This window comes from Ptychodera flava, chromosome 14 (genome assembly GCF_041260155.1).
Source record: "Ptychodera flava strain L36383 chromosome 14, AS_Pfla_20210202, whole genome shotgun sequence".
Lineage (NCBI taxonomy): Eukaryota > Metazoa > Hemichordata > Enteropneusta > Ptychoderidae > Ptychodera > Ptychodera flava.
Window position 1 is genome coordinate 28,536,620 of NC_091941.1, and position 27,072 is coordinate 28,563,691.

At 39.7% G+C, this 27,072-nt stretch overlaps 2 protein-coding genes across 2 annotated transcripts; one reads left to right on the forward strand and one right to left on the reverse strand.

The window, feature by feature from the left end:
* The first annotated feature begins 220 nt into the window (after positions 1-220).
* Positions 221-10,283, forward strand: LOC139150048 (2-oxoisovalerate dehydrogenase subunit alpha, mitochondrial-like). The gene is made up of 9 exons (XM_070722198.1): positions 221-435; positions 2,853-3,113; positions 3,843-3,951; positions 4,535-4,696; positions 6,152-6,296; positions 6,635-6,696; positions 7,171-7,312; positions 7,806-7,977; positions 8,381-10,283. The coding sequence occupies exons 1-9, from the start codon at positions 331-333 to the stop codon at positions 8,555-8,557; spliced, it is 1,335 nt and encodes a 444-aa protein (XP_070578299.1). The 5' UTR covers positions 221-330; the 3' UTR covers positions 8,558-10,283.
* Positions 10,284-10,797: 514 nt separating this feature from the next.
* LOC139150046 (2-oxoisovalerate dehydrogenase subunit alpha, mitochondrial-like) lies at positions 10,798-23,962 on the reverse strand. Its single transcript, XM_070722197.1, has 9 exons — positions 23,607-23,962; positions 21,238-21,570; positions 20,607-20,715; positions 20,041-20,202; positions 13,738-13,882; positions 13,084-13,145; positions 12,581-12,722; positions 12,290-12,458; positions 10,798-12,059 (listed from the first exon to the last, which is right to left on the reverse strand). The coding sequence occupies exons 1-9, from the start codon at positions 23,703-23,705 to the stop codon at positions 11,883-11,885; spliced, it is 1,398 nt and encodes a 465-aa protein (XP_070578298.1). The 5' UTR covers positions 23,706-23,962; the 3' UTR covers positions 10,798-11,882.
* Positions 23,963-27,072: the final 3,110 nt, after the last annotated feature.

Here is a 27,072-nt window from a genome sequence, read left to right on the forward strand (position 1 = left end):
CCAGAATTCTCACCCCCTTTGATTCGCCTCCCCAACAGTATTTGTGAATGCAGCCTTATCACAAACTAGGCTATGACCTCTTAAGTAAATTTTACGTCATTTAATGCTACATCATACATCAGAGGATGGCTTAGAGCTATTAAAATAACAAAAGTTTCAGGTCAATAATTAACATTTAAATTTAATAATCATATGCGGTGGCTTGCACATTTGTACCCAATATATACCAATGAGTTCAAACACTGGCTGTGCACCAAATGGAGTAAATACTACACAGCGTTGACACGTTGGCCAATCAATGAACTTACTGATTTGAAAACACAGAAGAAGATGGCAGCATTCAGAACGGTCTCGTCAGTCCGCGGGGTCCTCCGCGCTTGCTCCGAAACATCCTTTCCGAGACTGGACGAATTCACACGGAAATTGTCGTGTACGGTAGGTGCTATGAGTGTGTCAAATACATCTGTACCATGGGAAATTCATGATGGCGTATTACATTTTTTTGCGATATTGGCTAACAGCGTTAGCTTATGTGCGCTCGGAGCGTTCCCTGCGTATTCGGTGTAGGCTAAGGCTCAATGTTTCACACGATGAATTGAGGATATTTAAATGAAAATACTCTTGATCTTTTCCAAGGCCATTGCTTAAAAAGACATTAGCGTTCCTGCATGTTATTACAACGCGACCAGGCCATGTTCCAGGTTGCAATGCCCTGCATCATGTGTGAACGTCAGGTACATGCATGCGTGGCAGTCTCACTACGAATGGAAAGTTACGATTTATTTGTTCCACATACGTCGCTGGCTTTCGCTTTACATATTGAACACAGAAATTGGACGATTGAAAAGTCTTCTGACATTGAGGGTTGCAGATAAATTAAATAACACCTAGGGGATAATAACCGGGATAATAACATGGCTATCTCTGTTGATTTCGGTGCGAAAGACGCGCCTGTACCAGTGTAAACATAAAGACGTTCAATTCATAGTATAAAGATTCAGCACGTGGCACTGTACCGAAGTAGGTCAGCATTTAGGACCGTCTGACAGAAATACATTCGCTTGACCCGGATAATGTGCGTGTTTATTGTCCAGCAATGATTGCTTAAACCCATCAGGCTGTCACTTTGTCAATATAGCAATCCGAAAACGGCGAACAGGTCAGATTCCCATTTTAATCGTTTAGCAGCGGAAAAGAAAGCCAGCACCAGGTCCAAACAGACACAATACAACCCTATCTTTCCTTCCCTCCAAAAACAACTATAATTTATACGTACATCATAGACAAAGAGCAGGACAGACTGTCCGTACTGTGAATGAATAAAGTCTGGTGCACGACCTATTTGATTTTTGCTGTCGATTTGGATCCTTCTTGATAAAACAACGTAACGAAAGGTGAACGTACAACACTATAAATAAATAAATAAATAAATAAATAAATAAATAAATAAATTGATATCATGTTGTTTACATTCTCAATCTTTATAACTCTCACTAACAGAGAGTGTGACATGGTACATTCTTAAATTGGACAAAGTACAAAACTGAACACTTCAAAAGGACAAAAAGTATCAAAGTTGTACAATAAACAAACTGTTTGACAGTGAGAAGGCTATTGGACTACTTGAGGGCTACGTGACTGATAATATCGCAATCACAGCCAGGCTTCTGGGGGTCATTTAACGGTCATATAATGTAAATAAGTAGGTTCATGCTAACCGTTGCAACTATACTCGCATGTTGTTACTGTATGATGTCACAGCTGGTCGTAATGGTTGCCTTTAACATTTATGGAATTTATTGGAAAGAAAAATTCAAAGCTTGTCGAAGGAGACATTTTTATTGAATGGTTATGACAGATGGCAAATGCGCAGTGACACCCGGGAAAATATAGGACGCCTCAGTTTCGGCGGGATTCGACATCGCCCGTGTGAAGCACGCAGCGAATGATGGCCCCTCCTTTAGTTGAAGGTTCGTCTCGTGTGTTTACCCTTTGATTGCCCATCCAATTTATTGCCTTTATAGGATATAATGCCAACATTTTTTTCAGACCTAGACAATTTTTATAGATTTTTTCCCAAACAACAATATCAAAAATTGTAACCAATGAAAAGTTATGTCGATCTGGTTCAAAACTATAAAGAAGTACAGAAAAATTCATAGGAATTGGTAAAATGTTGCACAGAAATTTTGATTGGAAAAAAATACAGTTCTCAAAAGGTATATAGAGAATGGTTTACACAAAAGCAAAAAACAGGATAATTTGTACACCTTTACTTATTCGCACGCATTGGCACATATTGGTGGATGGACTATGCACATATGAAGCAGCTATAATTGTAATACCAGAGAGTGGGTCACCTCTGCCAATATTGAACAAATATAGGGGGGGAGTAGATGGGATTTGCCATGAAATTAAGCCGGTGGGGTCCGGGGGAGGGGTACCTCATTCACTGTCACTGCTTTGTTCAGTGAAACAACCCCTCCCGTGTTAGAGTAGAGGAATGTGGTAATTTGTTTTTGGAAGGGCTTTGGTTTATATTGTCCCACTCAAGAGGATTCTACAATACTGATATTTCAAAACCATGACGTTACCCCAAGGAGGCAGTTGACGTTCAATGATGCATTGTTTTTACGTGTAGAGCTAACCAACAGTAGGTTTAGAGCTCCAACCAGCTGTTGGTAGCAAATCCACGAGAACATGCCGATCATATCACTATTCTTCGTCTCTTGGCACATATTGCAGTCATTGTACACGTCCAGCTAACACTCTCACGTGTAACGGAAGTTAATGTTATAGTTTAGTCATTCTGTGGTTACAATACTTTTGAAATAACGTTGACTTTTTTAAAGATTGGACGTTTCCAACTTGCTGAAGGCGAGTCTGATACGGCGCAGTTTCCTGGAGCCAAGAGCGGCTACACCAGCAATCTGAAATTTATGAGGCCAGATGGCTTCCAAAGATTTCCAATATATCAGGTACTCAACAAGCAAGGCGAGTTAATCGATCCGAGTCAAGACCCAAAGCTGGACGATGACGTCATACTGAAAATGTACAAAATTATGACCACAACTAGTCACATGGACACGATTATGTACGAATCTCAGAGACACGTAAGTATGGATTACATCACCTGCTTTCTATAAATGAGTTAGGTTCTGTCGATGACGACAGCAACGACGACGGTGATGATCATAACGTTAAATACTGCATTCATAATCCTCATCAAAATCACCTCAAGGCCATGGTTACCACCGCCACCACAACCGCCATCGTCATCACTATCATCATGATCATTATCATCATCATCGTCGTCGTCGTCGTCGTCTTCATCGCCATTTGTGTTTCCGTTACCATGGTCACCAACTTCGCTAGCTGTGGAAACGCCGCTATCTGTGGCAGGCTGCGTCTTTGCGGGTCATCATGATCAAAAGGTTAACCCCGCCACGGATAGCTGCGGTATCCTTGGCGGGGGTTGACCTTTTTATTATCCGCATAGACGCAGCCCACCTCGCCACAGACAGCTGCGTTTCCTCAGCTACAACTTCGCTAGGCAAGGGTGTTTCTTCGAGCAGAGACCCATAAGAGACTATGCTATGCCTACCCAACCAAGCCGTGGACCGGACGATGCCATGGCTTTGCTTTTGAACTTAAAAGTTAGTTAGAATTGACACTTTTGTGTAGCAGGGGAATAACTATCGAGAGGCTTTACTAGAGAGGGTTTACCTGTCTCGATAATTTTAGCAGTGTCCCAAGTATCGAACACCTGATTGGTTTAGAAATGCAGCTGTCCTCTCTATACTAGATTTTTAAATTGCTTACATAGACATTTCGTTCTGTAGGGTCTTATTTCATTCTACATGACGAATTTTGGCGAGGAAGGAACCCACGTTGGAAGCGCTGCTGCGTTGGATCCGAAGGATCTGATATGGGGGCAGTACAGAGAAGCAGGTATATAAATCAATACGTGCACCTGATTTGACGTATAACAAATAATACGAATATTATATAATTACCGTTGAGGTGAAAGAAAAATTATCGGCTTTTCTTCAAATGTCACCTATTCCATTTAACTCGCCAACTTTAATTTCTTTCGCTCATCTTTCTCTTTTTTTGTCAAAAAACACCAAATTTTTACGGGTTTTGACGATTACAGTGGGTTATTTTAACAACGGAACGTAACCACACGGTATCACTTGACTTTCCCAAATTCCTGAAAGCGTGATAAAGGCATATGGTGTCGCCCAACGATGGCGAGTATCGTACCAGCCACATCAATTTCATTTTAAGGATAATAACACGCTGTGGTTGTACAAAACCAGCATAAATTGGTTTAAATATTTAGGTAGCTATAAGCAAATATTTTTAATAAATAAATTTTTTGACAGGGTCATTTGAGCAGACGCAGTTGTTGGCACATGTCAATAGACACTGCAGAATTTCATAGGTTAAAAGCACCGTATCGGTTATCCATAGCGGTAACATGTAAATAACCTGTAATAACGTTCTGTCTGTACGATCAATTATGCTCGAGGTGTGTTGATGTGGCGGGGTTTTCCGTTGGATAAGTTTATGGCCCAGTGCTATGGCAACGACGCGGATTTGGGAAGAGGCCGTCAAATGCCAGTGCATTATGGATGTCGTGATCTCAACTTCGTCACCATATCTTCAACCCTTGCCACGCAAATGCCACAAGGTATGAAATCACAGAGTTCTAAAGTGCAAAAACTCGGCCACATTGAAGAATTCAAAAGTTAATTCGAAGATCACATAAAATTGAGGAACATAATTTTGTGCTTCATCCCCTGTATGGTGGATATCCCCTGATTATTTCATCAAACTTCCGACTGATCGAGCTATTAACCAAGCCATTAATCAACCATTTTGAAAGCTGCATCTTAGGCAAATATGAAAACCCGAGACGAGCCGGGGACAACCAGGCCCCCTAAGTCAACATGTGTAAGTCTAATTTTGACACACGCACCGCACCGTCTCTCCTCTAATGGCGCTGCAAATAATACTGTTCATCTTCACTGTCAAATGTCGACGAACTTTTACAGTATTTAGGAAAATACTGACTTGCTCACATTCATGGCATAAAAACGATTTGAGAAAATCAAACAACAAATTACAAGAGTTTCAGGTCTCAACCCTATTTTATTTCCGTGTGGGAGTCACAAAATCAGCAGTTTGGACATGATATTAACCGGTAATATTTGATAAACATGGGTTAAATGTGAAAGTTGCAAAATATCTCTCTGATGGAATTGTTCCAGGAGGGCGCTGTACATATAAGCCCAGTATTTTCATAACGGAATTTCACATTCGCATGCATGTGACTATAAGAGAGACGCACAAAACCCTAGCACGTAGCTTTGTGTAATGAATTTTTATTAAAATACAGCACCAGTGTTTATTCAAAACTACCACCACTAAACCTATAACTTTAACGTACACTAATTTTTAGGGTTTCGAAGTGCTTATGGGCAAACTTTGTGCAGCTCATATAAATGTGACAGATGAAATGACAGGGAAATGACTTTGCAACGCATGTGCGCAATAATATGAAACGATGTTGAACTCCAAAATTCGAAGAATTGAGTGCAACATTAAAATCGAAAGCTTACACCATTCAGCTAAATTTTATTCATGATTTGATCCAATCAATGCTTAGAGTAAATTTGACACTAACAAAATGAATACAGGATTATGTTATGTAGTATTGATGCAATATTGGTGCAAAGGATTGAACTACCTTCCTTCCAGCATATGAGTGCACAAAGAGTCATTTTACAATCATCGGCATAAAGGGTCTCGGTGTCTGGTCTTCGGTCGTCTCGGGGTTTTATGTTTGTCCTGCATCTTATTACCGTTATTACCATTATTACCTTTTCGAATTAGGTACCCCCCCCCCCACAAAAAAAAAAAGCGGCGAGAGCTATGGCCAGAATCGCACAATGATGTTAGTAATTTTACCAATTGCGTTGCTTCAGTAAAAATTCTTTTGACTTTTCAGTACCTGTTCGGCACATTTACCGAGAACTTCATTTCGCCAACATTATGCATTGCATGTCATCATACGAACGTCATGCTTAGGCTGAACGATAGTGATGTATATTACGGCACTGAAATTTTCTTTTATTACATGTAGCTGTTGGTAGTGCATATGCTATCAAGAGAACTGGGCAAGATAGGTGTGTCGTCTGCTATTTTGGTGATGGCGCCGCCAGTGAGGGCGATTCTCATGCTGGCTTCAACTTCTCTGCTACTCTCGATGTCCCCATTATTTTCTTCTGGTATGTCAACTCCTTTGTATCAAACCTTCCTCTAAACCGCACGAGACATTTTTTCGTACTTACGCAAAACGACAATTGTTTGCGTCTTTGCATTTCTTCAACTGAACCGTGACGACCCTTATTGGCCATCTGCTTCTACAGTACTTCTACGGTGCAATTAATCAGCCGTTTCCTTATAAAATCAAAAAGTGTAGACCATAGGAATTAGTGTGTAGAACGACTTCTACTCTGTCAATCAAGCCATCGTTCTTGGTTCTCATCACATATTAATACACTTACTATAAACCCTCGAATTTCAAGGATAAAATAGAAAGGACTTTTTATTTTTCGATTCGCAGTCGAAATAACGGATATGCGATCTCCACGCCGACGCACGAACAATACAGAGGTGACGGGATCGGTGAGTAAACACATCGAATGGAAAGAGTATTTTGCACTGTTTTCTTCTCCGGTACTTTGAAAGCTACGCGATTGCTAGTCATCTTTCGTCGTTTGATGGTCTTCTCTGAAGAGAAAGATGACAGTTCAATAATCAACATTCCAGTGTAGTCGTCGATGCATAAAATCAGTTACTGTAACATTCGTTACTTGTTTTTTAAATCAAAGTGCTGTTGATATGAAAGTACAGTGTTTCATTATGTATAATGTATAGACATGCAAATACTCGTATGCACTATAGATTCTCGCAAATTGGCTTATAATAGATTTCATGCTTCAAACACCAAGTTTTTGCGTACAAAGGTGAACGCCGACTTCAAGAACATAGTTCTTAAGCAGAGAGGCAATTTTCCATCTTTTATGACGAAAAAAGTGCTACGATGTATTTTAACATTGTAGAAAAAGTTCAGAACGTTTTGACATTCGTTTTATTTAGCCTCCCGGGGCGCTGGTTATGGCATTGTAACGGTCCGAGTCGACGGCAATGATGCCTTTGCCGTTTATAACGCAGTGAAAGAGGCCAGAAGGATTGCTGTGAAGGAAAGCAGACCAGTTCTTATTGAGGCGATGACATACAGGTATGTAGAACTTATCACGAAAGGGTTTTCTCCGTTTGCGCATTTCTATGTTTAAATATATTAGTTTCAAACTTCATTGGCGCCTGTTAGTACAGTTTTCTGTATCGTCTCCTCGGCAACTGACTAGGTTTCGTAACGAATATAGTTCTAGAGAGTAGGTTAATTCTTTTTAAGAAAGTGTTTTAGGAACTTCAATGCGACAGCTACGCATCGCTATATCATCTGTCGCAATGTGATCACAGTTACCTTTTCCAGAAACCGTTCTTGATTTCCCAATACCCCTGATTTGATGAATAATATTGGATGTGCCGTTAACAGGTCCATTTACATGCACACTGCCAGGCGTAAGTCAACATAACTATCGTTTCAAAGGAAGTATAGTTTCGAAATTTGAAAATAACTCATCCATACGAAAAAAAAAAATTACCGAGTCCTTCCAAAGTATTGTACTGAGCTTAGACACGCGTTCACATTTTCACCTGCCCCCCCGCAGAATTGGTCACCACAGCACCAGTGACGACTCGTCGGCTTACAGATCAGTTGATGAAGTACACCACTGGGACAAGCAAGATAATCCCATCAGGCGACTCAGGAACTACATGATGAATAGGAAACTTTGGGATAAAGAGAAAGAGGAAGCGTGGATGGAAGAAGTCAGAGCAACGGTGCATCTTCTACTCTTCCTATTAAAAATATTAGATACTATTTTTATAGAACAATGATTGTTCTTGACAGTATTTTCCACGCTTCATACTAATGATCTCAAAAGTACCACGACAGCATGGACATATATGCATGTGCGCGAGTATGTTAGTCAGTTCATGTATGTGCGAATGTATGTATAAACAACTCGCGCCGCCTTTTGTGACACACACACACACACATACCCACACATAAATATATACATCATTTTGTGCGAGTGTGTACATACACACATAAATATATATAGATATATCATTTTGTGCGAGTGTGTGTGTGTGTGTGTATATGTGTATGATTATCTACACGCACTCACTATATACATAGAGTGTTTGTGTCTGTGTTTATGTTTATTTTTTTCACTTTCAGGTTCTCAAAACTTTCAATAAATCGGAGCGAACTCTGAGGCCCAGTCCCAGCACGATATTCGAGGACGTGTATGACGAAATGCCTGACAGACTTTACGGTCAGATGAGAGAGATGGAACAGCACGTCGGTCGATACAAAGACAACTATCCGGTTAAACGTTACAAGAAAATTAAGTGATGGGGTATTGCCGACAGTAATTGACGTCGTTTCTTCCTTCGAAGCGAGACGTTGGGGGTTACCCTACTGTTGGGCGTTTATTGTGATGACAAAAGTCATTCAAGTTGATCAGTATTACAGTGACGTGGATGTATCTTTTCTGTGTCTCTTTCAGCGAACACTAACTGTGCCAAAGTTTGCGAAGCCATCTATCACATTTTCATAGATACGTTCACTCATTCTGAGCTCTTCGTCCAAATTCGAAGAGCTTTTATTATAGGCAGTCAGGTAGTCTTCCGCTCTGCTGGATGTGCTTTATATTGAAACTGAGTGACGCATGCTGAAAAGAAAAAAGGAAACCAATTCCAAATACAGTTCATTACATGAAATCACTGGATTTCAATAGATACATCGTAAAACATTTAAAAAATATGCTTGTATCTCTCGTCTAACTCCTATTTCACAAAACACTTCTATAGAAGCTGAATGTATTTAGGTAACGTCCATGATTAGGATTTTGTCCCGAAAGTCCATCAGCCGATTATTGTCACTGCGTTTCAACAATAAGGCTGCCCAAATATATTTGTGTCACATTACCATGTTCGTTTAACAAATTTAAAAATGGTATCGCACCCATGACATTATCAATGCATAAACTTTCATCTGTTCAATGCAAAAAATTTCTTGTACTATCAATGCAATATTTTTTCTATTTGCTAATATAATGTCATTGACCGCTGCATTTACGCCCAGTAAAATTAACGGATTAAGGAAAACTCGCCCGAGCATGACATGTGCCCTAGTGTTTCCCGTACAGTCTGTGGTATCTATCGTATACGATTATCTGAGTTTTGTTGTCGTCAGATATGTTTTTTAATAAGTACAAATTACCAAGTGACACGTTCTACATATAATGTAGCGCCATATTCCCTCAGCTGAAAAGTAACTAGCATAGAGTAAGGCAGCTCAGTGTGCTTTAAAACTCCAACGATTTCGTTTCAGATGGACGTCATATCGACATCATTACCTATAATTATAGCGATTTAAATATTAGTAACGGAGAATTTCATTTTCCTGGATCTTTTAAATTGTAACAATTTATCAGGTATCATGAATAACATTGCAAGTATGATTTCAATAATTATCTTTCAATAATTTAACATACCAATGAATGTAAGCGCATCCCTTGTGTTACCAAGATTTGATGTGTCCTCTGGCAAACAGGGAATATCGTGATACTTATCCTTCTAAATTTTAAGTTTTACATATTTTTGCCTCACAGGGATCGCCTTTTTTATTCTTAGTCCTTTGATTTGATCAGAAACGACATCAGAAGCCGTGGGTATAAAACTTAATATATCTTGTTACACATCAGAAATATATAGTGTAATTTATGTAGGAGCTATAGGTATAGTGTGAGTTATATTCGAGTAGACTCTATTATCGAGCCCCATAGTGGAGAGGCTGGAACGATGTTGCTCTCTTTATCTCTTGTATAATTATAAACGAGTATCGTAAACGTTTAAGATTACTTCGAAATGTGTAAAAGCCATGTAGCGAAGTTTTTCTTGTGATGCGCATGCTCTATCAGTGTGTATGATGATCGATGAAGGGGAACAACGCAGAGGGCTATTGAAATAAAAGAATGGAAGAGACGCATGCCCTTTCGAGCGACAGCCGTTTCCATGGCATTTGCACTGATCTGTAAGTCCATTCAACGAAAAATAAAGTGTTTCTCTTTCAAGAATCGGGCATTATTCTTACTTTGCTGTGCCCTGTCTGACAACATCAATGAATGATTGCTTCCAACGAGAGAAGTCTTTTTCCGTTTTTGACGCCATTCAAATGTAGCTTGATCATGTGAAAGAGCAATTCTGTTGCCAGTATAGGGGTTAGACGAATCGATATTGAAGCTGACTCGGAGGTCAAACCAAACCAAAGTATAAGTGAAGTTTCAAAACTGATAATTATGTAGCACATCCTTGTGGAACCCAAACAGTGTGACAGTTTTTGTTGGGAAACCGACAGAAAACGGAACAGAACGATGCTGCAACTAAACGTATATACCGAAAACAGACTTCTGTTCACCAGCAGGAAAAGTGAAGTCTACAGGAAAAGGTTCTTCGAAGAAATTTGTTTTATATATATTTCGTAATACGTCAACAGTCACTCAACATCATATCGTCACGGTCTCAAGCACGGATGGCATCGGAAATTGGTAGACATACTTCCACACTTCAACACGTACGTGACAAAACACATCTCATTCCTTTCTTTATTTTGCTAAAATTACTCTGTTTCCCAGAAGTATTTCAAAATTGAAAAACATTTTGAGCGATTGTTTTCAAGACGACAAAGATTGTAACTAAACAAGTCAAACTGCCAAATTCCAACGCCGTTCGAAATCAGGAGTCTCCATGAACGTCACACGTCGCCCAATGTTGATATTTGCACATGGGCAAATTATTCTCGGTAGTGCCATAGACAGTAGAAGCTAACTTCTACTGTTAACGTCAAACCTGAACGATTGTTATCAACCTCCCTGAAACTGCTAGAGATTACATTGGAAACATTCATTATAAGTCAAAACAATCCTACCTACCTACCTATCCACCTACCTGGGTATTCACGCGAAGTTTGTTACCAACATTTCTTTCGCCCTTTGCGCTAATATTTTGCAAATACGATTTTAGTAGGGGAATTGACATAAAATAATTAGTTAAAACCCTTCCTGACTTGCATTTAATACACATTTGTGAAAACAAATATTTTCTGACAATAAATAATATATAAAGTCGCCCAGTATTTACTCAGCTTTTTGCGAAATAGTAGGTTTGGATGAAAGTTACATAAGCTTACACATGTTGTACATTTATTTGTGTTATCTGTAAGCTTAATATAGCACACTGCGTTTGTACACAGGCACTCCTGCAATTTATGTTTATACAATATACTTGTATGCTACTGAGCAGCTTCCTTGAGTGGCATATTCTTCGACCTCATTATGTGGTGCACTGAAAAGATAAAGCATACACTCAGCTGATCCACGGTGTCCGCATTTGTTCTTTCACGCTGTGGTGATTTTCAACGCGTGAAAGAACACTCACACTTCAAAAAACTATATATATGCAACAGTTTACAGACAAATCGTACAAAAATTCGCAGCGTGTCTCGTTGTGTGACAGTCAAACTATCTTTATATACATGTGCAGTTTTATCCGTGCAACCTTGCCACTGAAAATCCCTTGTCAGTCTGAACTGTAAGAGTAGACCGATGATATCGTCACTTTAACCCTTCCAGACAGTGATAGCAGGTAAATATAAATCTGTCGTACAGTACTCTGACCTACTTAGGTGCAAAGTTCTGCAGAAGCGGGTACTCGTCTTTATGTTCTTTCAAGTGTCTTTGTAATGTCTCTGCCTGCTTTCTCAGTCGTGGTGGCATCTCGTCGTACACGTCGTTGAACATCTCGTGTGGGTTGGGTTTCAGCTGGGCCTCAGCACCGTCCAACGCATCAAGGACCTACACGACATAATACAGATCAGACAAATCCTGCAATTTCCAGAATTTCACCAGCAAGACCAAACCTTGTGGTCGTTTTGATTTTTCACATCATCTACTATGTTATCAATCACACTGCTATTTATGTTCTTTTGGTCGGTTGCATCTTACTAATGTCAGGAATTTGCTTCGTTCTGTACGTAATGTTTTCTCCATTCAATAAACATAATGGCGGCGTCCAATGTACTTACCATTTTTCGAGTTTCGTTAAGCCACCTCTCGTCTTTTTCATCATTCCACCAACCCTTCTTGGTGACATATTTTCGCAGTCTGTCGATCGGGTGGTGTCTTCTCCAGTATTCAGTCTCCTCTTTGCTTCTGTAGGCTGATGCATCGTCACTGGTGCCATGTTGTCCCAGTCTGATAAAATTAACGGCAGTTAGTAGTTAGCCTTAATAAATTACCGACGTCTAGAAGACAATAATCAAGCGTCGAACTTCAACAATGTATCCTAACAGAGGAGGGGCATATTCTTTACATACCTGTAAGTCATTAATTCGATCAACACAGGTCGGCTCTCACTCATTGCAATCTCTCTGGCGGCTTTTATCGCATTGTACACAGCAAAAGTGTCATTTCCGTCCACTCTGATTGAACACATTCCATAACCAGCACCACGTGAAGCTGTGAAATTACAAAACCATTTGTTAATTATAATCATTCAGAGAACAATGCAAAATGAAACGATATATATTTTTGCCATGTGCATGCAGGGCATATAGCGTAACTAACTAAACAAAAAGAATGATATTATCGTGTTGCTTCGGACTACATACTGTTCCACGAATAGAAAGAGTGCACAAATACATTCAGAAGAAATAAGATAATATAATATTTCCGACCCTTAATTTTGGAACATTAGATTTTGTCACTGAGATATTTGGTACTGCCACCACAAACTAGTCGTACTTTTGACCCTTGCTGGAATGTAGTCAGTCTTCGTTGAAAAGACAGATAGTGATTTTACGATAATTCAATTTCTTACCAATTCCGTCACCTCGGTACTGCTCGTAGGAATGTGTCGATATCGCATAGCCATTGTTGCGGCTGCCAAAAAAAAGTGTGGTACGTAATTGATTAGGGTATGTCTGAGAGATTACAAAGTGTTACAGAGCTCTGTATCCTAACAGTTCTCAAATCGCGTGGTGTACATCGGCCAAAACTAGTTATTTCGGAAACAGATGACGAAATGACAGTAACACGTATTTAGTGTGGGAATATTTGACTCTAAAGCACAGGAAGAATCTTTCACGATTAGCATTTTGGACAGAGATAACACAATGCATTTTCAGTAAAAGTAATACAACATGGTTGGTAGGACAAACGGATGTAACATGATGGCACGGCCTGCAAAGACTTATCGAGCGAGAACCGTATAAACCGGTACAAGGAGTCAACTACAACGGGTATCAGACCATTTGAATGATTAGCAGATATTATTTGACATTTAATCTGGTGGTATACACTTTTATGAACAGATCCACAACTTTCACGATCACCAAAGCTGCGTTTCTTTCACAGTGCCAGTACACAGAATAAACAATATCACTTAACTAAACCTTTTTCACCCGTTTTCAATTTCTCGTAAACTATCCCCACAGCAAAACTGTCAAGCCCTGACACATATATCGTTACCTACCATATAAACAAAACTGGGACTTCCAGGGTGGAGGCAAAGTTAAATGCTGCATGAGCATCGCCCTCGCTCGCTGCCCCGTCACCAAAGTAACAGGCCACACAGTTCTTTGAGCCAGCTCTCTTCATCGCATATGCAGTACCAGCGGCTGTGTCAAGATCAAATACGTGTAGCACCTGTGAAAGTGATCTCCTATTGCCATTTATTAAACCCAACAACTTGTAGTCTTGGTCGTTTAAAATTATTCCACCCACACAATCGAAGCGTATCATGCTGTACATGAAGTTGTCATCGATGGAAATCATATACCCGCTTGCCTGTTGTCAACAAGAGATCATATTCGAGAACTGGTTTCGCTACAGAGAAATCTTAAGACCCGGCATCTCGATAAGCTCGCCTTCTTGAAGTCTTCCCTGGAAATATTTGCGTAGCTCATTCACTATCCATTGCTATATGTAGCTACGTGTATCAGATGAACTTTCCTTGGTAATTGAGCCAACATTAGTTACAAAAGTTATATCTGTCGACTTATTAAATCCTCAGAGCCTGCCCGCTTCCATGACAGACGATTCGTTACTGTTGGCTCTGTTTTCCTGTTGTGCAGACACTAAAAATTTGATCCAAGTAATTGCAACTCAGTTTTCTTGCAGTCTCTAGTTTCAACAACAACGGAAATAGTAATTTTGCCCGATGGTTCGACACCACAACCATCACTCACATGGTTTGTCTTTATAGCTACGTCCCCATTTTCCTATATAAACGCTCTCTAGTATTGATCATATAATACTGTAACAGCAAATAAAACAAGGCGGTATTGCTGAAGGCAATGAGTACTTGGGCCGTGATAGAGTAATTTTGAGGACAATATATACTACTATTCAAATATGGTCTTGAATTTCCTCCTGTCAATTAGGCATTTGATTAACTGGTTATTAAACGAAGCAATGGCATGACAACGGCAAAATATGTCTAGCAACTTTTGTGGAGTTTGAGGCAGGGGTTCTTTATTTATAGTGAAAATTGCTTAAACTCCTTAAATATTCAAATTACAGCAAATTTCTTTTGTTCTCGATGGTAGATGTCTAATATTTAGATGGGCATATTTAGATTTCTACCCTATAGTTATCCCTATATACCAACCAGATATGAACTGAATGGCCTCGCGTGAACATTTTGTAAAGTACTTCTTGGGGTATTGGCTTTTATGAAGAAGGAAAATGTGTCAATAGATTAAAACTTTTACAAATCATTTACATTACATTGTTTTTATTCCCGAAATTAATCACATCTATCTAAATTTGACATTATCCCCACTGTATTACGCAATGAAAAAAAGAAAAGAAACCATTTGAAAATTATGATCCAACAATATCTGTCGATGCAAGTGCAAATGGCTGAGCAGGCTCTTGACTGGCAGAGGTCGCGTTTGCGTATAAATTCTGCATATTTCACATAAAATTGCCATGTAGAACGAGTTGACCTACTTCACAGTATCTCAATGCGCCAAAAAACGATACGATCATCTGTGCCGCGCTGTGTAGCAGCAAAATGAGTTCGTGACCTTTGAAGTACGCGTTTCAAAAAATAAATACCCATGGGAACCTGCTCACCACGCCACGCAACTCATGTACAGCTGACTATGGTGCACTTGTCAGGCGATGGTCGATGATTCTGGTTATTGCCTATATTGTCAAGTTCAATGCCTAATTTACGGAAACACGAACTCTGTCTAGTGTATTCGAAGCTCTGCGTACAGGTTGTGCACACGGCCTCTACCACGTGGTGTCCTGTGGACAGTGTGGTACAAGCCGTCGGCCTACCACCGTACCGCCGGGAAACGCAGACCTATTGTACGCAGGAGCTAGCCTACTGCTGCTGATTTAACATCAATGCCAACATGGAAATCTCATGAAAAATTTGTCATTGTTGGTTCTGTAGCTAATACAATCTTGAAAAGCAACTTAAAAGACACAGACTGTCAATACATCGCCATAATATTATGCTGATCTCAGCGGAACCATGCCGGAATATAAATTCGCTGACACACACACAAGATTGAAAAGTGTCACTCTACATCTCATTCTCAGAGAAAAATGCATTGATCAAATATTATGACGCTTACCTTTGATAATCTAGCTTTTGGTTCGCTATGTCCAGAGTAACCCACACGATTCTTAAAGTCAAACGTCGATACGACGACATCAACAGTCACATACTCAAGATTAGCGATCAGCGCGGCCGAGTGACTGAATTCAGAAATCACTTTGTGTAAAATGTTTTAGTATAGCGCCCTCAAACATACTTATTTAGCCTCCCATAGACTTATACAGGCCACAAATTTTCTTTTACTCATAACTTGATAAATTCGCAAAGCACAACCACCAAAAACTAATCAGTTCTTGCAAATTTGAAGAACAAATTGTGTGCGAAATGTGATCGGAATCTGCCAAGCCGTTTTTGAGATATCGTGCTAACAGACAGACACACACACACACACAGAAACGCCTAAACCATAACCTCGCTGCGCGCATGCGCACGCGAGGTAAAAATCAGACATCCAGCTCTATTGGCTTGCTCAAAATTAGATATGCGCATAATTAATGAGGTACAATATGTGGCGTCATAAGGTGTCCCATCATACCATATATGAAGGGTGTAGCACTTGTGGTTACTGAGTTGTGGACAAATATACTATTTGAGGTCAAAGGTCATTGAGGGTCACGTGACATTTTGTCAAAATAATTGTATTGCTAAGTTATTCCTATATACCAAAATCAGACCTCTAGCTCTATTGGCTCGCTCGCTTGAAAACAATCTCATAAACCTGGTCAGATGGGCAACTGTGTATGGGCAGCTGGATACTTGACTTCCCGGAGAAGGCGAGCTGTCACGTTCAAGCTCAGGATTATTTGTCGATCAAATTTCAGTAAATTTACCTTACCTAGATGAAATTTTGTCTATAGGCTGAAATTTCGCCGAATTTTGACGAAATTGCATCGATTTTTCAGGTTCATATCCGACATTTTTGAGTGCAGACAGAAATAAGCTTTGAGGCAACATGGCTGCGACCCCATGTTGACCCCGGTATCTGCTAAAGTGCGGGTTGCGGGCTGCGGGTTTTTAGAATTATGGCTAGATTTCTAATATATGTAATATGGCATATAGTATATAAGAAATAAAACCTTTAGAATGTGTCTATTATCAATAATCATGATCAGGTCTATCGTACAGTATCCCTTTTCCTGCCAAGTCCATATTTCACCATCAGGTCAAGATGGTTAAAATTAATGAAACACTACTATATGGTGTATTTTAACGTAATACTGTATATTTGAAGGCTGTTGAAAACATCAATGCTGTAAACTTGATTTTTTGGACTATAGATGCTATAACAGACCAAACCAAATGGGTGAAAATACGTCATGTTTCTGAAAAAAATCAAAATCTGCAAAACTAAAAGCGGCGATTCCGAGGACCAATTTATTTATTCCGAGCTGCCTGGCCATTACAAATAATTAGGGATCTGAATCACTTTTCTTTCTTGCCATGGATGTGAGTGAGAAATATACGTAATACCAGACTGACAAAAAAAAAATCGCGCCTCGGAAATGTCGCCACTTATCGCGGAATGAAAATTGTTACATTTCTAGTATCAGGCCATAGGAAGTAAATTCTTTGTAATGCATCCATTCACAATTCGGTTCCAGGGCAACTCATACAGAAAATTAAACAATGCCTAGTTAAATGCAATGCATAAGGAAAGATTTGACTTAAAAAAGCGTAGAAGTGATGTGTATTGTAAATGCCGTGTATTTTTCATGAAATCTTTAAAAGAAAAGACGTACAACAAAGGACTTAGTTTACTTTGCCGTTTCGGTTCAAGCGAGGTCGCGACCTCAGAGAACGACATTCTGCTAACATTTTACGCGAGAATTTCAGTGGGAAAAACACGCCGGTGCGTTGCCTTATTTTCAGGAATCGATCTAATAGGAATATTTTTGGATGAGTTTGTGTTCTGCAGCTCTCAATAATTTATCTCCTAATATCATGAACGTATGACTTGCACCTGCAGTATGATAGTCGCTCCATGCCGGTATGCCCCCTTCAAGCATTTGATCCAGCGTGACTTTGAAAAGTTTCCTAGGACTATAATCGTGTTCACCACAATAAAATTATTTGAAACGGCGTTGAAAACGATTTCGAAAATTGTGCTTTTATCGGCGGTTGAACTAATCTGAAGTGTGAGAAGGGCGAAAATGATATCAAAAACACACATTTTTTCATGCCCGCAACCCGCACCCGCAACCCGCAACCCGCAAAATAGCGCATCCGGTTGACCCCTAGCCCTGCGTACGATGCTATGTGCTACAGCTAACACACAGCATCGTACGCAGGGCTAGCGAGAGAGTTGCCGACATCGACGGTTATTTACGAGAAGTGAATAAAAGACTGTCATTTTTGGAAGCGATCGAGTAGCTGAGGTAGGCTGGGATACGACTTGGGCCCAAGAACGCTGAATTTCGGCAGTAATTTTGCTTTTTACGTGAAGTCCCAAAATGGATTTGAAGTCACCGACCCTACGTACGCGTACGGGTCTTTGCAGGGCTGTGGTGAGCGGGGCGATTAGCTGTAGCGGAACACACAGCATCGTACGCAGGGCTAGTTGACCCCAAGTGAAAATGTGTTCGCGATCAAATCTTCCTATATTTTTTTCAGAATTTTCGACAAAATCATTGCTTCTTAAATCTTTTGTAAATATAAAATACTAAAATAAAATGCGATGTGCCATGTCTCCAGATTTCTAAAACATCGTTCGTTGACCGTTCGACGGAATACTATTTTGCAAACTTGTGACGTAGTTGAAATTCAATACTGACCGCCAAATAATCTTAATGAGACGAGATCATTCTAGACCCCGGTTCTAGACATCCTCCAAATTATCCAACCATTCGCGTTAGAGTTCAGCTCGCTTAGAGTATCATAACATTCTTCGGCCTTCGTTTAGATCGACCCTAATCTCTCCCATTTAGGAAATAAATACACAAGCTACCTCGACAAAACTTCGTGCACCATCCAGGACCAACGCACTACAAATCTGTCTTGACGTCATCATCTCCTTACATGGTAATCGGCATACCGTATTTTTTAGCAAAGGAGACACAGAATACGTCGGAGTATTCAGTTTCAAAACGTATTACATTGTGTGATGTTGTCAAAAAAAGGTAATGTTACTGCAGTGGTATAAATTACAAACACAAAAGTTCAAATCAGTTTATTTTGGACTGGCTTTACCCAACATTTCATATTGTTTCTTATGCCAGATTTGACCACGTACTTACTGGCGACCCCTTTACATGCAAATTTGTGTCAAATGGTGTGTTCTCCTGGAAAAACAAACGTACGATTTCTATATAAGGAGGCGAAATTTGCCCTCAAAACTCGAAACCACCCTTTATAAATATGGGTGTACCTAGCTATTTTGAACGAGCTTCTCGAATCTGCAGCTCTATTTCGAAATGATGGTCTGGTTTTCTCAGCTCAAGGATAAGTGTTCTCCATCGCTGTGGGCATTACTATTCTCAACTGGGGGTACAGTTTCCAGTCGTAATGTTTTTCATTGTGTCCGGGATATAAAACCTTTCCTTTTCAAACTTTCACTGTGATTAACACTAGTCCACATCTTGTCAGTGATTAAACATGTTTCAAGTTTAAATGTTAAATTCTGGTCTCGAGCCCTCCTGTTCGACCAAACTGAAATTACCCCTCCCACTTTGGCTCGTCCAGTGGGTGTAGCAAGGGTCGTGCCATCGCTTAGGAAACGGAGGGTGCATTAATTGTTGCATTTCGATGCACATTTTGATTATATTCAGAAGATTTTGTGGCAAAAACTCAGATAGAGAAGCATTTATATTCACATCTCACTTATTCATGACTGGCTGAGAGCAGCACTTTTTTAAGTTAGCATCATTACGCCATTTATTATGCCAAGAGAGATGAAGCCAAGACATTTTGCCCTCCCTGATCTCAGCCAGAAATGGTTATACCTTACAGAGTTTTTTCCCACGGAATGAAAACAAATGTACTTGGGCTGAGGCCCAAGTACAACAAAACAGTCTAAGTCTTATTCTGCATACTGAAATACTCTGAGTGAACGATTATAGTAAGTCTCATTATAAACATGTTTTATGGCAATGGCCATGGGCGTCTTTTCGTAAATTTACATACATTTAAAGAAGTACATTAGCAAGTGTGATTACAGCACTGCAACCACTATATGAAATAATTCATTACCTGCATTGTGCTTACCTTGTGGCATTTCTGTCGACAGTGGAGCTGATATTGTAATGTAATGGAGCTCTCTTGATCCGTAATGCAATGGCATCTGACGAGCTCTGCCATGGGCACGAACATTACCGATGCATTGATCAATGAATTGATTTAAGGTAAAACCTCTCCACATCAGAATTCCTATCAAATGACATAATAAAGTGGGGGGAGAGAGAGAGAGAGAGAGAGAGAGAGAGAGAGAGAGAGAGAGAGAGAGAGAGAGAGAGTATAACTTGATTGAAATCATTGGTTAAGAACGATTCGTCTTGAAATAGTCTAGGACTGTAAAATAATCTATTATACCGTAACAGCACACACTCGCAAACATTTAACATTTCGGATTCTAGTAGCCGGCATTCAAGCAATTCCTATCCACTTACACTATAAATTGGACACAACAGCCAGCTTGTGCACCTTAAGAGATGTGGTAGCAGGATGTAGAAAGTGTAAAAAATTTACAGATGGGGGATACCTGCGACCAATCAGAGACTCTCGGTAAAGTCTCGAAGGTCTATGGACTCATTCACTTTAAAACATCATCTCACCTTGTTCCCTGTACTGAGCATAAACCTCATCATTGGGATCCAAAGCTGCAGCGCTTCCAATGTGTGCACCTTCCTCACCATCAGCTGTCATGTAAAAGGCAATCCTGCCCTAAATATTTCACAAATACATAGAAATGTTGTTATGTGCACGGCGATAGAAAAATGATAGAACACTAAGAGAGCCGTCATAACTTACGACATGGAAGGGTCGTGCATTCAGAAACTTTGAGTTGCGTCCCTGCCTCTCGTGCAACTTTCAGCGACCCCCTTGCTGGTTCAAAAATTTTCATGACTTCTGACCCCTCCACCATAATAGCACTATATATATATATATATATATATATATATATATATATATATATATATATATATATATATATATATATATATATATATATATATATATATATATATATATTATATTATATATATACATATATATATATATATTTACATATATATATGTATATAAATATATGTGTATGTATGTATGTATGTATGTATGTATGTATGTTTTATGTAGGTAGGTAGGTATATAGGTAGGTAGGTAGGTATGTATGTGTGTATGTATGTTGGTAGGTAGGTGGAGTTGGGCGGGGGGGGGTGGTATAATTTTTGAGTGGCCGTGTACCTGTCTTTGTGCATTATACAGGATACTATCCATTGTGTGCAGTTTAATCATCGTCTTGTACATCTGTAATATCATATCCTGGCCAAGCTTTGGTTCTTCAGACTCGTTCACAATGTCGCCTTCCCGGTTCAACACTCTGTATATCGGGATTGTGTCCTGTAACTCTGGTTTGATGAACCGCATCGTGTCCACGTAGCTGGACTTCCAAGTGCCCGGAAAATGTGGTCTGTCATCGTCGACGAGGCGTTGATTTTTCATTGCTTCTGTGACATCATGGGAAGTCTTTATTTGCATCGTGTCTGGTGTGTCGTCCGGTATAGAGAATCTTGTGGTCTGCAATGTTAAAACATTGGCTAAGCGCCAGCTGAATTGAGTCGTAGCTTCGATTTAGGGATGTTTTCATACTTTAATGTCGGAGAGAATGTTCGAAAAGCATAGCCAAAGAACATTTAGGGTTTTTATTGATCATTTCTTACATTTTGTCGTAAGCCACGACATTTCTCGTCGACCGATTTAATTTGTGTGTGTGGGGGGGGGGGGGGCAGGGATGAGACCATGGACAGTGCATAGCAGGGCCAATAGTTTTGGTTTATGACATGCTAGGGCATTAATTTACAACTACCGCTAGACAATGCACACTTTGCTCTTTCATGCCTCATAATACATGTACAGGATCCGTGCACTGCGTATGTAGAAAGGAAGCAATTTACTCATTTACAGAATTAAGGGACCGTTCAGTTTTTACGGCCTGGGGGGGCGGCAAAATCTTGTCGCTGGTGTTAAAAAAATATAGACCCCCCTGCATTTTTCGTGAAAAAAGATGACCTCCCCCTTTGTCAGACGAAAAAATTAAATGCCCCCCCCCCCCCCGGCTGAAAAATAGCAAAAACCCATATGTCAAATTTACCCACACGGTTCGGATTTGAACTCCGGTACGCGGCGCACTTTATTTGTGTAGCAGAGATGCCAGTGCACAAACTTCTCAGCAATATCCATACAACAGTCTGTTAATTACGACGACTGTAAGGCAATTTTTAACTTCATTTCCGTAGACAACTAATGTCCATGGACATTGTGTAAAGTAAACTTTCAAGTTATTGGAGTGGTTCGCCAAAGGCAGCCATTACGTAAAGTCAACTTTATCCTAGTGGGACACAAAAGGTGGCCCTCCGGTAAAGAGGGTCGATCACGGCCATTGCATAAAGTAAACTGTACTGGACAGGGCCGCTAAGGGCGTCCAGCCGTTAAGATGGTCATGGGCTATTACAGAAAATCAATTTATTGTAGTGGGCCGCCGAAGTCGGCTCGCCGATAAAGAGGGTCGATCATGGCCATTGCATGAAGTAAACCTAATTGGAGTGGGCCACCAAAGGCGTCCGCCCATTAAGAGGGTCATGGGCTATTACATAAAGTCAATTTATTGTAGTTGGCCGCCGAAGGTGGCCCGCCTGTAAAGAGGGTCGATCATGGCCGTTGCACTAAGTAAACCTAATTGGAGTGGGCTGCCTCAGGCGTCTGCCCGTTAAGAGGGTCGTGGGTAATACATAAAGTCAATTTATTGTAGTGGGCCGCCGAAGGCGGCCCGCCGGTAAAGAGGGTCGATCATGGCCGTTGCACTAAGTAAACCTAATTGGAGTGGGCTGCCTCAGGCGTCTGCCCGTTAAGAGGGTCGTGGGTAACACATAAAGTCAATTTAATGTAGTGGGCCGCCGAAGGCGGCCCGCCGGTAAAGAGGGTCGATCATGGCCATGGCATAAAGTGAACATTATTGTAGATATTATGTTTTTGAAAATGTGGTGACCCCCCCCTTTCCTACCAGTGAAAAAGCGATGACCCCCCTCTTCGTGGACTCCAAAATTAGGATGACCCCCCTTGATTTTGCCGCCCCCCCGGTCGTAAAAACTGAACGGTCCCTAAGTAAGTTGATGCGCCCGTAGACTTCATTTGGAACGCCAAGAAAGGAAAATGAACCGAGGAGAATTATATTGTGTTGTTTGTAGATTTCCGACAAAGACTTTGTTTATCGGCAACGTCTAGAACGCGAACAATGTCCCCCACGCAGGTATGTGAATACAAAAATAACCTTCAAATGGCCTCATTTGGACTGCTTGTGTCATTGCTATGAGAATGAGCTTCCCTATTAAATTTAATGATGAATATGGTGATACTTAAAGGTACATTAATATACCTCTTTGACCTCTACATTTTGCGTTTATCGCCAAAGGCATTACATGCAATGACCTTGCGCGAGCAATGTCCTGTGATAACCTTTGTATAAACTCTTAACACAATACAGCTTTTTGCAGACGCTCTGTTGTGAATGTCAAAACTTATGTCAACGCACTACACATACGATTTTTTTTGCTTACCGTGGATGATAACGTCCGATGTATTCCACGTCCAAATATCGGATGAAACCTAGCCACATGACGCAACTGGAAGGCTGCTATCGAACGATTTACCGCCATGGTCAACACCAAAGAACAAGTATATGTCAGGATGTATGGCGCAGGGTAGCGAATGCTTATACTATAATCTAAAGCAGGATGCCCTTAAACACCTATAGATAGTAAATCTATGCTATATAACCTTGTGTATGGTCTTTCCAACAACGTAATGCAGTCAAAAAACACGTTTGAGGATTACACAGTGCGATGTTCAAAATCAACATACGACCCTACCAAAGCAATGCCTGAACTAGGAGGTCATTGCGCCGTCAGCATTTAAACTGCCAATAGGAATTGTTCAGCATTGCGCTGTGACCCGAATAAGAAAATCTTGCAACGATATCAAAAGTTTTGTTTTGGATTTCCTTGTGGGCTGTTTCTTTTGTTATTCTTTAGGTATTCTGTCAAGGACAGCATAAAACAATGAAACAAAATGTTTTTATGTTATGTAGTCTTTCCACTGGGGACTTGCCAGTTTCTCTGGTCTATTAGGAGGGGGAGGGGTGCGGTAGATTAGTGGGGATCACCCTTACTTTTCTTTGGGTCGGGGGGGGAGGGTCATAATATTTTGGAAATGCTCAATAGGGGTCAGCGTGTTTTTGATTGTAAGACATGGAAGTAAGGCTGCATTCATAAATACAGGTGGGGTGCTGGAGGAATCCAGGGGGATTTAAAAATTTTGGGGGTAGTAGAGGGCGAGACTTGAAAGTTTGCTCTGCGTATAAGGGGAGACCTGAAAATATTTTGGTTCCTTATTATTTTTTACATTATCTGGTAACATAGTTTGGTAGGTAATTAAATGAAAAATGAAGAACATTTTTATGTCATCCAATGGTTCTTATGTTAGTAATATTAAACAAAGTCTGGAACCATTTTGTCGCATTTCATGGCTTTTATCTAAAACGGTATGAATGCCATTGAATTTTCATGAGAACAACAACAAGTAGGTGTGTAACTTGGCAGAAGCTGCAACTGTTGATAATTTTTCAATATGTCTATGCACTGTATCAAATACAGTTTCTACAGCATGCCGAATGAAACACACAATATTCAGTTTGTCAACAAAGCCTGTATATATATATATGTATACATTATTGGTGATAATTATATTAGAGCCCAGATTCAAAGTCATTTGTCAATAAATGCACAGTACACATACACAGGTTGTATTGGCAAGCACAATACTGGACAGTTCAACATGCTGTAAAGGAGAATAAGAGCCCAGTTTTATAAAATGAACAACATTTTGTCAAAATTATCACATTTAATACAGCTACTGCCCTACTACTGCCTACGGGCAGCAGTGACAGAGATATGCTCTGACTCTGATGTAGTTAAAGAAGAGTTTGGGTCATATGACGCTCATGGCAGTGAAAATACTTGTAAAAATGAACAGGTCGGTTCAGTAGCAACACATTGAACACCAGGAGAATCGACAGTTACATGTATCAATAGACAATTGCCAAAAGGGACAACAGGCGTATCGCTGTCCACAAACCAATCTTGATTATGGTACACATAAAGAGTGCATCTCCTTGAATGTAATGGTACAGTTTACTTCCAGTCATATGGCTACCTGTATTTGTCATTTTATCGCAACAAGAGTGCAACAAAGATGTGAATGATCAATAGGTATGTTAAACTTGATTTTGTTTTAAACATTGTATTGTGCATCAACATCATTTTTTTGTAATTAATTGTTTTAAAATCATGTTGAAATGCTTTAAGCTTATTCGCAGAGCCTGATATGCATTAGTCTTATTGTATATTGACATTAAGATGTATATGAAATGAAACTGACAGCGATACAAGTGTACATATTACACATATGTAGATTGTGTTGATAGGTTAAATACTGAACACTTCAACATAATCAGATGTAAAACAAGAGATTGGGGTAAATACAAAAAGTAAAATACTGAAAAGTGTCAAAATTTTATGTTTGTAGTATTGTTTGCTTAAGGGTGTATGATCAGAAAAATTGTAGCTATTGGTATACTTTTGAATTGGGATATTTTTGAATTCTGGTATTTTAGAATAATCAAATGTTAGAGAAAATAGATGGGGTCATCACGCTTGATTTTCTACAAATGTACGATGAAACGTCACTGTTTTGAACAAAAATCACTTACAACCAATATATAAAACCCTTCATTGCAAGTTCATGCAGCAAATGAAATGTTCACATTGTTACCGTACAATAACACAAAAGTAATATTTTGAACAGGAAAGATTGTAATTTTAAAGAAAAATGTGTAAATAGATGTAACTTTTTAATTTTACCAAATTTGCCATTATTACACCAAATTTCAGAAATTAAAAGTTTTATTTGATGGAATATTTCAACCTTCCAGTATTGTAAGTTTTGTGAAACTTTTCAAAGTATCATCTATAGGTCATGTATGTCTTGTACTTTTTATAAAAATCTTTTTTTCGGTAGGTCACCATGCCCAGATTTCACTATTTGGCAAATTGTAGCCAGCAACTCACAATTTACATACTCATGATCATCATTGGGTACTCTTCAGCGAGTTCCATTGACCCGACCAGATTTTGAATAACCAAAGATTATCTATTGATTAACTCAAGTCGGCTTAGACTGATAAACCCCAAAAGTCCACTTTTCATTTAAAAATGAATCAATTTAAGAACTTGCCTTAGGAATATGGCTCTACAAACTGCTGACAACATTTCTATAATCACTAGAGAGTATTTATGTGTGCTTCAAAAAAAAGGAGTGTCGAACATCTGTGAGCAGAACTTTGCAATGTTTATTTATTCTCCTCGAACATCCCTTATAAATATGAGGCTTTATGATAGCGGGTGGGGGCTTGAGGGGGGTTCTGAAATTGTTTGAGGGCATTGAGGGGGATCTGACAAAAAAAATCAATCGCGATTCCTCAGCCCCCACCACCATTATTTTTGAACACAACGTAAGGAAATGAACTTTAGGCAACTTCACACTTGTTAGTACTAATATAAAGTGATTGAGCGGATCGATCACTGTATAGTTGTTCAGTGTGGAATACATTCGCTGAATCGTATATTGATTTGACTTTGGCCATTTACTTTGGTCACCTGTAAAGCTTTGATATTTGTGATTCGTCTTAAGGTGCTCAGAATTTAATATCCCCTCATAAGTCGCCCTGCTATTTTGTATCCGTTTCTTTTGGTTTGATGATAGTCACCTTCCCTGAACGAGGAAAAGCCAGATTCGTTATTGATAGATTAAATCGTTGTAGACCGGCTCCATATGTGCGCGATCCAGTGTACGGTGTCATCCGTAGTTCTGGACGCTTAGTGTTTACGTATTAGGGCACACTGTAAAATAATTAATTTTCACGGGGATTTAATTTCGCTTTTATGATGTTTAAGGAATTTCACTAGC

Bases quoted from the DNA above. Each gene is read 5' to 3' on its own strand.
- LOC139150048 (XM_070722198.1), top strand. From the start codon at position 331: ATGGCAGCATTCAGAACGGTCTCGTCAGTCCGCGGGGTCCTCCGCGCT. The intron at 3,114-3,842 runs GTAAGTATGGAT...TTCGTTCTGTAG, and splicing joins TGTACGAATCTCAGAGACAC to GGTCTTATTTCATTCTACAT. The intron at 7,313-7,805 runs GTATGTAGAACT...GCCCCCCCGCAG, and splicing joins ATTGAGGCGATGACATACAG to AATTGGTCACCACAGCACCA.
- LOC139150046 (XM_070722197.1), bottom strand. From the start codon at position 23,705: ATGGCGGTAAATCGTTCGATAGCAGCCTTCCAGTTGCGTCATGTGGCT. The intron at 20,716-21,237 runs GTACACGGCCAC...TGAAATATTTAG, and splicing joins TGTATAATGCACAAAGACAG to GGCAGGATTGCCTTTTACAT. The intron at 13,883-20,040 runs GTAAGCACAATG...ATCTTGACACAG, and splicing joins GTCGACAGAAATGCCACAAG to CCGCTGGTACTGCATATGCG.